This window comes from Procambarus clarkii, chromosome 60 (genome assembly GCF_040958095.1).
Source record: "Procambarus clarkii isolate CNS0578487 chromosome 60, FALCON_Pclarkii_2.0, whole genome shotgun sequence".
NCBI classification, from domain to species: Eukaryota; Metazoa; Arthropoda; class Malacostraca; order Decapoda; family Cambaridae; genus Procambarus; species Procambarus clarkii.
In genome coordinates, this window is record NC_091209.1 from 19,041,679 (window position 1) to 19,055,246 (window position 13,568).

Consider the following 13,568-nt stretch of genomic DNA (forward strand, 5'->3'; position numbering starts at 1 on the left):
AATTTAATGTAAATAAATGCCATGTTATGGAATATGGAATAGGAGAACATAGACCCCACACAACCTATAAATTATGCGGAAAATCTTGAAAGACTTCTGATAAAGAAAGAGATCTTGGGGTGGTTTTAGATAGAAAACTATCACCTGAGGACCACATAAAGAACATTGAGTGAGGAGCCTATGCCACGCTTTCTAACTTCAGAATTGCTTTTAAATACATGGATGGTGAAATACTAAAGAAATTGTTCACGACTTTTGTTAGACCAAACAGTTAGGCCAGAACACCTTAAGAATGGACATTCACCAGGACACACTCAGGCCAGGTGTTCTAATAGTAAGGCCAGGCCTTTTTGTTAGGCTAGAATATGCAGCAGTTGTATGGTGCCCATATCTTAAGCATATCAACAAACTGGAAAGGGTGCAAAGATATGCTACTAAGTGGCTTCCAGAACTGAAGGGCAAGAGCTACGAGGAGAGGTTAGAGGCGTTAAACATACCAAAACTAGAAGATAGAAGAAAAGAGGCGATATGATCACTATGTACAAAATAGTAACAGGACTCGATAAAATTGATAGGGAAGAATTCCCGAGACCTGGAACTTCAAGAACAAGAGGGCACAGACTCAAGCTAAGGAAACAAAGGTGCTGCAAAAACATTAGAAAATTTTCTCTTACAAAGTGGTAGACAGTTGGAACAAGCTAAGCGAGGTGGTGGTGGAGGCCAAAACCGTCAGTAGTTTCAAAGGGTTATATGACAGAGTGCTGGGAAGACGGGACACCACGAGTGTAGCTCTCATCCTGTAACTACACTTAGGTAATTACATATTTCTTGTGTATTACAAGCTTTTTGAATTACATTCTAGCAATGTACACTGCCAAACCTCCAGCATATCATAACTGCTGAATCTCATAATTTTGTCCCTTTTCTTTCAATTTTCTTTCTTTATAACTGTGCAACAACCTTGGCTGTTCTTTAGCTTTTAACTTTTATGTCATTTTCAAACTACCTTTTAAATTCTCTAACTTTAGCTTGCAGGTACTCATTGTGACCTTCCTAAATCCCAAAGTCTCCCTCACTACTCTACTGCCCGTGCTTTTTCCAAGTCTTCTCAATTATATTCTTGGGCTTGAGATAATGTTCCTCTTCTTGTCTACATTGTTGACTTTTAATCATTGATTTTTTTTACATTATAAGTTTTGTTTTGCTTCTATATTATAATCTTTGTTTCTACAGTATACTTTTCAGTGTTCTGCTTACCTTTCTTTTAAGCAATTTTGTTTCAAAACAGTTTCTCAGCAATATGATTGTTTACCCTTCCCTAATCTCTTAACTATGGCACATCCCTAACCTAGCTCAATGCACCAATCAGTGTCCTCATGAGCAAGATTAGCTCTTTGAATCTAGCTTCCTAGCTATTAGTAATAGGTGCATTTCAATATTTTGACATTGAGTTTTTTGCTTTGTGTGCTGATGAAGTTGTGAATGGCTTCCAAATCTTTTTTCAATACATTCCACTTGTTTATCCGTCCATCATGTTCGACAGTTTCCTCATGATTGATATTTCTCGACTGGATACAACTTTGTTCATTCTCCTCATTACTTTGCAACCAAAGAGTATAGCCCCTCTAGTTCTCTTCTCTGTTAAGAAGTTCCATTAACCTGTCTTCAGCAGCATAATCCTCTTAATTCAGGATCAGTACTGGTCTTGTTGCAAAACTCTGACCATTACGTTTCCTTGTGTGTTATTGGTGGTGCAGAGTCAATGCCAGTGCTGCATGTTCTAGTACTGGTCTAACACTTATGTTTCTGGCCAAACATCAAAGTTTGTAATGTCTTCCTGCAGCCCTCTGCAATCCTCGTACTTTTTACTTTCCCCATTATTCTTGTACTATCTTCAAGTATTAGCATGTATGGGTCCACTTCTCCTGAGTAGGTCACTCTCATAGGTCAGGAAAAGTAAGAGGATAGAACTGAATCTTAAGGTATCCTGTTTAACACATCCTTCCAGCCTTTATGACTCAAACACTTTCCTGTATGTAAAGCAATCCATTATTCAATTCAATGCCTTTCCAATTATCCGAGCTTGAATCTCCATCTTACACACAAGTCTTTAGTGAGGAACATTAACAGATGCTTTAGTAAATCTAGGAAAATGAAATCAACCCAGCAACCATGAGATTCAAATTTCATGCTATTATTGTCCTCCTGAGTCGTCATGTGGATTAGTGACCTCTGCAATGCACTTCAAATCTTTAATGCATTTTCAATAGCAGTGCTGTCTCTTCCTTTCTCTTGCTTCTATCCTTTTTCAACCCTTGGTAACCTTTCAGAAAGCTTGCATCACCTATGATTGTTGCCAGTTTCATTTTTAGAACTGCAATGTGTAGTTGAATATATTCCTTTTCATGTAGTTTCATGATTTACGCATTATACCATCCACATTAGTGTACATTACTCATTGTTCATTACTACTGGGAGACTATCCTTGTGGAAGGGTCAAACACATGACTTTGGGAGGCAGGAGACTTGTATCTTAAAGAGTCATTATTGTACATCATGATGCTGGGTTCTGGTGATATACTGGAGGACCAGAGCTGTATTCTACTCTCACTGATACTGGCAAACTATACCTGTTTGCAACCTCAGGGTACCACTGCCCGGCATTTGCCTATGGTTTCATCTTTTCAAGGCCTGAGTTTGAATCTTCAATGATCCAAGTGGAAAAAGTAATATTTAAAAAAAAATTTTGTTACAATGTACAAAACATTATAACATACCTTAATTAAAAACAAACAAAAATTCTAATGGGTATGAAGTGTGAGAAGGAATTTGAGAGGCATCCTTGTCAGCTGTTGTGTATGTCTGCTAATTCTTGGTGTGACATTTGATTCTACTGCCAAGAGATAACCACATTTACCAGGTCTAGGCACCAGTTTTGAAGGCCAGAGGACCTGGTTGAACATTCAAGAATTTTGAAACTTTCTCTAGGCACCTGAAATCGAGTAGATTACAGAACGAAATTCAGAATGTTCAATCAGTTACTATAATTGACTATAGCAATGTATGTTTATAAAATAATCTTTCTTGACACACAAATTATAATTTAAGAATTTACATGTAGTGTAACATTAACTACAGAATTGGTTTTCTTATATGATTCTTGTATATAAACCTCTAAATCCCTCCCATTTTAATAATTTTTTGAAATTCTACTTAATATAGAATGATTTCCCTATCTTCCACATGCACTTCGTATACATTTTAATCCCGCACTACTGTTCCGCTTCATAACTATCTGCACTACAGTTAAATAAATATAACACTACAATCTACTCTACTCTATCATACTGTACTGCACATATAAGGTACCTATTTATTCCAAGACTGTATCAGAAAATATGGGCACAATATTCTCAGCTAGTCAATTTTTAGATCCAATAAAACTTTCCTACGTGTAGCCAACAAGCCTAAAAATATCATAGCTGAACGACTAAGGACTTGCTTCACTCACTCACTCATGATATTCCATTAAAAATATATTTTATGCTTGAGAGACAGAATAAGTGCATTTGTTACTTAAGATAAGGAAAATAACATCAAGAGAATAATCAACACCTGTTTATTTTTCTGGTTGGAGCTCGAAGAGTGTCTTTTATGGGCCGAGCGGTCAATGGGTGCTGGACTGGCTGAAGGGGAAGAGTGGAGGCTACTCCCGTACACCGAGCTGGCATCGTCATCATCCTCAACCCGTGCTCTCTTCATCGTCACTAGGGAAAATAATTAAACAATTATTACTAATCATTTTTTAAGCTAAGTCTGACATGATTCATGCACAATTCAAACTTTACACGTTGAAAATGTTTACCACTTCAATTAATTGATTCTTATAAAATTAACAATATTACCTGTGAAGATTATGTATATGGGACATGTTGAACTACCCAAAACAAATTTTGGAATTCTCTCAGCAGCATAAATGACACAGCATAGCTGGAGCTGCTTTGTAAAATATATTACACCACAATATTGCTAGATAAAATTAAATCACAAAATAAAATTAAATATTCCCATGTGTAAATAACAGTACAGTACTACTGATTATAGTGAGCACTCAGTTTGCATAAATGTAAATGAAGCAACAGTTGCAAAATGCAAGGTATATTTTAACACCAAAATAAAAAAAAGTGCATGATTCATATTTGTTTTTATCATAAATTTGAGCATGTATTGTGAATTATTAAATCATTTTGTATCATGGAACCTTCCAGGCATTCCTTAATACCTGCTGAAACCCCCAACACTTCCACACACAAATGAAACGTAATATTAAATCTAGAATAGAAACATTATATGATTAAGAAACTAGAAAATGGGCACTTTACACAGGTAAATGTATAAAATTTATCCCAGTCTAACACTCCTCCTCTACATTATTGCTCTTTATAAATTATGTTTGTAGCTGAAGGAAGCGAGATTACTTAGAAATTCTGTATGATTTAAGTATTCTGTTTAAATGTCAGTGGAAAATAAAGGGCAACTAAAGAAGGTGTCTTGAACACATTATTTTTTCCATATAAACTCAAGTTGACTTCAACTAATTTGCACAAAATTTGTCTAGAATGCATTCCATGCAAGAATCAAGGGAAAACTCAACTCAAAATAATGTAACCGACATTACAATGGAGGATCAGATGCAATGAAGCAATTCCTATTCAGTATTTATTAGAGGCCTCCAGAAAATAAAAGAATTACTATCAAACTGGATTTATGGATTAAATTAATATTAATAAAATATTTCTTTTGACATTAAAAAGAAGTTTTTGTTTTTAATATTAAAATGTGCATAAATGAGTATTCTACCATTTGCATGTATAAAAATACAATACTTATTGAAAGCAAAACAAAAATCATAAAATATACAACTGCTCCATAACTAATCAAATTAATTTCAGTAGAAAAACAATCCACAGTACTGCTTTTTCAAGCTTAATGACAGCATTATTATTCAACAATCAAATCTAATTACAGTGAGAGCACACTAGTCTGGCTCTTTAAGGAATGGATGCCAGATGCAAAAAGCACAATCTGATCCGGTTAGAATCAATCGCTCGTCACTATGGACACTTGAACCACTTGAGAAAAGACAGTAATAATATTTTGCATTCAGGAAAATCATCCTTGAGTGCCTATGAAAAGTGCCTTTCTGGACAGAACAGTCAGTTGCTGCCTGCAGAGATCCTTTACTGCCAGAATCCACTCAGTAAAACATCTAAATTACTGGGACCGACTAAAAAGCCTAAATCTGTACTCCCTGGAGCACAGGCGGGAGAGATACATAATAATCTACACGTGGAAAATAATTGAGGGGCTGGTCCCAAACCTGCACACAGAAAAAGACTAGACCCTACTTGTCCCACTGATCATGGTCAGTCAAGGCAAGTTTGACGTGATGTACTGGAGCAGAAAGTATCTTCTTAAAGTGATTATTTTTAAGGAGTTTCACAGGCAGAAAATATTATATTGATGTTATACCCACATTCCTTTGTAATATCTTTAAATATATTGCAATATTTCTTTACATTATAATCCAGTACCAAGTCACCAGGTGCTGAAATCATGTGTGGTCAGCAGGAAAATAATCCAATGTCAAAGTACATTGATTACTTCAGAAGAAATTAAAATATTTTGAACATATCCTACTAAAAGGTTAGGAATATATTATAAATAAATCACTAAGATTGAATTATAATGACCAATAAGTGTTCACCTCCTATATTTAAGATGTCCATGTGTGTGGGTCGGGGTATTTGTTTCAGCCACGCACGTTACTGTGACTTATTCCCTGTACTCCACGAGTGCAAGTTTTCCTCTAAAGTGAGTATCTGTTATACATGCCAAGGCTTAAGCATGTTTATCACTGGTCAGCTGATTCCAGACATGTGGCCAGAACAATCACCTGACCCAGCATGTAATGTCACAATTATGACTGTCTTTATTTACAAATGAACATTGCAAGGCAACTATTTCTATAATTCATATTTCTGCCAATGAAAGTACCTGGAATGTACCTGGATGGGTTTCTGAGAGTTGTTCTACTCCCCTAAACTGGGTCCTGGGCCAGGATTGACTTTGAGAGCTTGGTCCAACAAGTTGTTGTTTGGAGCAGACCACAATTATCATGAATGATAAAGATAATAGAATGATAAAGTAATTAATTATTCAAAAGAATCATTCATTCATAGTCATTACTCACTTCCCATTTTCATATTGAGGGGAAAATCAACCCAGATATAAAAAAGGGAAAAAAATAGCAAAAGATAATCAAAATAGACTAATTTTTTCCTTTGAGTGGGAAGAAATTTTGGGTAGATGGTTTCCCAGACCAAATCACTAAATTCCCCTCACTACAGACATCAATACCAAGTTCAAAGACACTTCAGAAAACTAAAAAAAAAAAATTAAATCATAAAATAATTAAACTTACATAAAGCCTCCTGAGCCGACATTCTTTTTCTTTTGAATTCTCCATCTCTTACTAATTCTCCCGTTAATAATGACTTCTTAAGTTCTGAAAAATAAAGAAGACATTTGTGTAAAACTCAATTGAACATACCCATGGAATTCAAATAACACATGATATACATTACATATATAACAAGCGCAAATTCTTTAAATACTTCAATTTAAGCACACGAGACCACATACTTAAATCTTCCAGACCCACTAAAAACAAAGACAGAGCTTCATAACAGCCAATCAAGGAATCGAAAGGTCTCCATTAACAAACTGGAACCAGATTAATAGTTAAAGAGCGGAGACGACAAATGACCGAATCAACACTAGGCAGTATAGAAGTCACTGAAGGGTAGAAAGGCATCTAAAGAAGCAATATGTAACAAAAGCAATAGGCCAAGACTATTATTAGTGTGGTTACTGAAGGGCGATGTAGGAATTATGTTATTCTCTAGCTACAGCTTTCAACATAGCATAAGAGAAATGCAACCTTCTGGAAATCTGAAAAAAGCAGTCCTAATATTATGGAAAAACAATTAGAAAATGAATAGAGGAGCATTTGGAGAGAAACTAAATTAATATTGGGAGGCACAACAGAATTTAGAAGGGAAAAATTTTAGCTGAAAAACTTTAAACCTTAAAGTGTGATTATCATCATAGGATGATTCAAGGAGTAATGTGGTTATCATACAATTATTTAAACCATTATTCTCTCAGTTTTACATGAATAATGCAAATATGGATTTACTACAGAAGTTCTATATGGATGTAGAGGAGTTTGATGCATGAACAAAATGTTGCAATCATTTCAAGGTAGCTGCTGATCCCCCCGCTACCTTGTGGAGGTTCCGGGGGATCAGTGTCCCCACAGCCCAGACTCCGACCAGGCCTACTGGTTGGTCGTCTAGTCAACCAGGCTATTGGATGTGGATGCTTGCAGCCCAATGTATGAATCATAGCCTGGTTGATCAGGTATTCTCTGGAAGTGTTTTTCTCTAACACCAAGAGAGGCCGGCCAATTATGCCTCTTATGTGTATCAGGAGAGAGCTGATAAGTCTTGGGCCTTAATGTCGATAGAGTTCTCTTTCAGCGTACGATAGTTTCAGTGGGGCTATTTTGCATATCCTGCCATGTCTGCTGGTTTCAGTGATGTTATTTCCATGTGCAGATTTGGAATCAGTCAGTCTCATATTTTCCACGTGTAGATTATTATGCATCTCACTCGCATGCGCTCAAGAGAATAAAGATTTAGAACTTTTAATTGATCTCAATAATTTAGACTATTTATGGAGTAGATTCCAGCAGTAGACCCTTTGCAAGCTCTCCAGGTCAGCAATTTCTCCAGCTCTGAATGGGGCTGTTAATGTGCAACAATTTCACCATAGTGGACTCACAAAGGTCATGAACAATTTCTTTAATATTTCCCCTTCCATGTATTTAAAAGTGATTCTGGAACTGGAAAGCATAACATGTGCTCCTCGCACAATGTCCTTTTAAGATCCTCTGGTGGCAGTCTACTAATCAGAACCATCCTTAGCTCTTTTTCTTTGTCTCAGTTCTTTAGTGTCTTTCCACATATGTAGATTGTGTGTGGCCTATTTTCTCCAATTCCACATTGCATAACATGGCATTTTTTTCTCACTAAATTCCATTTACAAAGTGTTGCTCCATTCACTTATTTTGTTCAGGTCACTCTGAAGAGCATGAGAATCATCCAAGTGTCTTGTCTTCCCTAGTAACTTAGCATCATCAGCAAACATGTCCATATAGTCCTGGATTCCTTCTGGTATATCGTTTATAGACAATGAACATCACTGGTGAGTGGTAGAGTACTGGTGCTCATGACAAATACAATAGAATTTTGCAATAACAACAATGAAAGTGGTACCCATTCCACAGGATTTTATCAATGGTATGTAAAAATGGACAAAAGAATAGTGGTAGTTGTCATCTACAATCCTCCACCAAACAGCAGGAACCCAAAGGAAGAATACGACAAACAATAAAAAAAACGTCCTAGAGGCGGGCAGTAACAATGCCAAATGGGATGAGTAAAATCCAATTTCTTGATGGTTTTAATTACAGACATTACTGAACAAAGGATCCCCCATGGAGGGGAAACACATGAAAAGCAAAACTGATGAATGCTACATATAAATGTAGAGTGAACTAGATTATCCTTACCAATTTGTATCTCTGGATAACTAAAAACCGAATAATCAAATAAAAGTTCATGATGTAATTTTTTGGCAACTTCTTTTAATGTGGTACTGTATTTATTTAAAGAGAGATGAGCTAAAAATACATGTAATGATGTTTCAATAGGTATGTATGCACCAATGAACATGCAATAAAGCAATGAAATTTGTGTATTATTTGGTATAAATAAATGTCCTTTGGCAAATGTCCAAAGTTTGAGACGCGTGGAATGGTCAGACATGTCCGACATCTAGCGAAGAACTAATTATTGTTGACATGGGGAACTGGCAGCTCCAGTGGTGTTACCACATGGTGGTCGCCAGCTGTTACTAGGCGGGTGTATGTGACCCCCTGCAGGTGTGTGTCATGCTCTGCCTCATTTCTAGGGATTCGTTTCTTCTGTGAGTGACACCACGAATTGCCTGCTCTATGCACATCTGGTCTTTATTAAGGCTATTAAGAACTTACAGAGGCTGATGTGTTTTATAGGCGTGTATCTCAGTGTGGCTAGCTACAGGAGGCCACTGTCTGGAGCCTCCAGAAAAGCAATGTTTAAAATGAGAAATAGTGAAACGAGGGGATGTCAATGGATACTGAAGACAATTAAGTCACAGACATCAGAAAGAACTTGATTAGTTCACGAGTTGTAAATGAATGAGACATCAAATGATGATGTTGAAGCAACCTCTACACGTAACTTCTAAGATAAAAAAGTTACGTGCAGGAAGTCATTGCATTGGCCAATGAAGGTCAAATTTGCCTATTTTGGACAAAACTGAATACGAAAAAAAAAGATACAGTACTGTACTGTACACAGTTACTCACTTAAAGTAATTCTTCCTTTCCCTTCCTTTTTATGTTTTTTATAATCTTTTTTGCGATCCTTATCCTTCTTCTTTTTCTTATCAACATGTGAGGTTTCTCTATTACTTCTTGCTACAGGAACAGGTTGAATCGTTTTTGCTGTCAGAATTTGCCGCTGCCAATCTGTTGTTTTTAACATAGCATCAAATCTTTCTGACAGTGACACATCTGAAAGATATTAAACTTTTCATTTTGTATACTATTGTTAATATTACATTTGCATTTCTTTGAATGCATATTTTTAATAAAAGCTTATCAAATAGCAACCAGCTATGTATAGCTGAAATTATTGTACTGTAATTTCTTTTAAAGAATAGCCCAAATTTCCACGAGCAATTTAATGAAAATTGCTACTTACCAGTAGGTTGCGAGAGCACTGGATGGTAAGTTGGGTCAACTCGGGCATGACGTTCACTTGCTGGTTGTGTGTGTGGATCTGGAGGGGCTGCAGGGGGAACTAAGCCTTGAAGTCGTGTGCATAGCACACATGTAAGAGGCGGAACACATTTACACTGCACAGCAGGAATACGCCCTCCCCCGCCCCCTCGTCTAAGTCCGGCACAGAGACCAGCTCCTGCCCTCACTAGACGTCTTCTTTTAATAGTTCGAAGACCTTGGGTACGAGCCGACACAAAAGATGCATCAGATACACTGCCGCCCACACCATCCTCAATACGACTATGGTAACCATTTACAGCAGTACGAGTGGTGGGGGCAGCCAGGCACGTTAGGGCAGGGTCGTGGACATCTAAATGGGCCGGATCACGCATCGTCATCCCTCTCCACCGGCTCCCCTCTTCTAACTGGACTGCACCTTTTGTGTTGCGCACATGCCTGAGAAACCCCAATACAGTATTGTAATAATATTTTATAAGACTATCGCACTAAGGCAATGCAGCATGGAAATCAAAGTCTTGCCTCCAATCTACCTCATGACAAATATTTTCATTAAATTATGTAATCTTAAATGACTTCTTTCTATCTCTATCATATACAGTATATACAACCTAATACAGTACTGTAGAAAAGTGTGGAAAATAAGAAATATGTACATTTCAAATTTGTCTAATCCCTCAAACTGTTCAAAACAGTTAAAATGTAATTAAAAATAATTTAAAAACACAAACTATTGTGAACAGTCTTTTACACACAACATTGCAAACCTTTAAAACTTGTAAAGATTAAAAATTACTTTAAAATATCACTAAACTTCAATTTAATGATAATTATTTTTATTAGTTACACACTCATAAGGTGGGAGAGGGATTAGCCTACAAGAAATAGAAGAACAATTCTATATAGAAAAATGAAAGTTAAAAACACAGAACACCAAAGGAATATCCCATCCATTCACTAACCTTTCTAAAGGCACAGTGAACCATCATATAGAATCAGAAGTGACACACTTCAGAAAAACATCCCCAGTAGCACCCTACCACCTCATTACAACTTTGTGTCAAGTGTTTCCTGTGAGTTATACTGTGTATCAAACTTGCCAAACATTTGCTTCCTCAAACTAATTCTGTGTAGTGTTATTCAGTACCACTTCTCATGTACTTTGCCAAAGTGCAAACTTCACTTATTATATTAGCCTCCCTCTTTCTATACATATACTGTATTCCGTTGAGTATGGCCTTATCACCACTTTATTATCCATTCAGTCAACATGGCCAAAACATCTCAACGTGCACTACCGTACAGCTTTTACCATTTTCGGCATTTTGAAGTCCACATTTTGGACATTTCCTAGCTCCACATATGCATCTCATTCTAGGTGGAAACTTTCTAAATTTGGGAATAACATTTATATGTACAGCATTTAAAATGTTGCACCATTTCTTTAGGTAATTATATTCGTATTCACCACTTCCTTCATGATTGCCCATAGCAACATACTGGACAGTCATAATGTCGCCATGCTGCGAATAAATGCCTTGTTTGTTTCTCCTGGTTCGATCTTACTATACACTGTTTTGGATCTGTACCGGTAACCAAAGTGGAAATTACAATGGGTTTCTTTTTTTGCTTAATTTCTTATTTTTGTTGGAATTATAAATTTGCATGGACCTGTGCTCGCAAATTTTTCATCTCTATCCTACACCAATACAATTGGACGTGTTTGTTCATCTGTATTTCCATATCATGCATTAGGCAGTGATGTGGTGGAGGCAGCCTTCATACACAGTTTTAAATGTACAGTAGCTACGATAGAGCCCAATACGTTCGGGAATCTGTACACCAGTTGACTGACAGTTGAGAGGAGAGACCAAAGGTAAGGTAGGGACCAAAGAGCCGAAGCTCAAACCCTGTAAGCACAACTAGGCGAGTACCTAGGTGTCAGCAATACATCCACCTGAATTAATAGTAACTGTAGCAATTACAGTATTTGGTCGAACATGCAAAATTTGACCGTTGCAGCTAACAAAGTTCACTTTATGTACAGTACTTTCATTTTGCAGACAGCAAAGAAAAAATAAATATTGTTAGGCCTAGTATAGCAAAAAAAAAATTAGTTAGGCCTAGTATAGCACATGTACTAAATTAGACTTCAGATAGCATATACAGTAATTAGGCCTAGGACTGCTTATTTAGGCCTTAGGGTAGGGTAAGTTAGGTTCTTTAGTTCTAGGTCTATTTTTTTTTTAAGAATGCCATTTTGGGTAATCCAACAGTGTGAAACATGAACTTTGAGACCAACTGTCCATTTTTGTACATTTGGCCAAATAGATGCTATAAGAACTATCATTTTTGGAGGATGGGCTGGTGTCGGTTATCTTTCCTTTAAAACTCTGAAATGTCTGAACAGGCAACCACAAGAGTTTCTATCAACTGAAGTGGGTTTTTATTTTTTTTGCAGAATTTCTGCTACTTCCATGAAGGTGGAATTGACATCTTCATGAATCCAGTAAAGTTGATGTCTGGTAGTTGAATACTTTACTAAATTGTCTGGATGATTAAGACCGTATACCTGGAGTAGGTTCTGGGAGATCTTCTCTCCAAGCCAGGCCTGGGGTCAGGCTTGACTTGCAATAACTTGGTTCAAAAGGTTACTGCTAGAAGCAGCCCACAGGCCAATATATTCATTACAACCCAGTTGGTCCAGCACATCTTGTAGGTACTTGTCTAATGGTTCCCTGAACATGTCCACTTTTGATCTTGTAATTTTTTTTTTAAGTTTGTGCGGATCAAAATTTCTGATCAATCACAGGATCAAGGCTCCTGTGGTTTGAACCCTCATCAAGGCTCCTGTGGATTTGTTCTTTAATATACAGTACTGTATCATGTTAATGTGATTTCTCTGTGTCTTACTGGTCACTCTTGTGAGAGTGGAATGCTTGAGTAATTCTGTGATTTGTTTTCTTTGTTAATAGAGAGAGCACTGTTCTAGATCCAATTTTAGGCAGGGGTCATATGATTTAGGAATGATATATGGTTCACCTATAAAATAATTATACAGGTTCACCAATATAATTCAGTTAATTAACTGAAGTCCACTAAGTACTGCATCTAACCATCTACAGACATGATTTGTGGTGTCCTTTTACAGCACAGTTTTTATTTTTAAAATGATTTATACATCAATAATGTATGATAAAGAAATATATCAGCACACTAATCAAAGGAACACACTGGAACTACATTATAAGGTGAGCAGGATGGTTATAATTGTTAATGTAATAATCTCTACTGAGGTCTGATAGAGACCTTTTGTGCCCTCTGTAATCCTTTTTTGCACTACCGCTCACAGGATGAGTATCAGGTGCACAATAAACTAGCCACCTCCAGCAGCAACAATAAAAAACATCTGAATGGAGACTAAAGTTCAGGTACTCACCCGTATATTTTATGTTGTTGTAAGATTCTGTATTCGAGGTCTGCTACCTGCGCCTGCAGCCAAGTCCACCTGGATGCTACCCATGCTCGCGCCTTACAGTACCGGTAAAATGCACGATCCTGCCTGAAAGACAATATACAACGTTATATGGTATAT

At 36.8% G+C, this 13,568-nt stretch overlaps 1 protein-coding gene across 2 annotated transcripts in view; it reads right to left on the bottom strand.

Moving 5' to 3' along the window:
• Nucleotides 1–13,568, bottom strand: part of LOC123766735 (KAT8 regulatory NSL complex subunit 1) — a 114,251-nt gene that overhangs the window by 35,210 nt on the left and 65,473 nt on the right. For both annotated transcript variants that reach the window (XM_045756045.2, XM_045756046.2), the window contains exons 3-7: nucleotides 13,413–13,535; nucleotides 9,936–10,411; nucleotides 9,539–9,745; nucleotides 6,485–6,568; nucleotides 3,616–3,767 (exon numbers count right to left, since the gene is read on the bottom strand). In XM_045756045.2, the coding sequence (XP_045612001.1) occupies nucleotides 3,616–3,767; nucleotides 6,485–6,568; nucleotides 9,539–9,745; nucleotides 9,936–10,411; nucleotides 13,413–13,535 (1,042 nt within the window). The remainder of the gene's footprint in view (nucleotides 1–3,615; nucleotides 3,768–6,484; nucleotides 6,569–9,538; nucleotides 9,746–9,935; nucleotides 10,412–13,412; nucleotides 13,536–13,568) is intronic.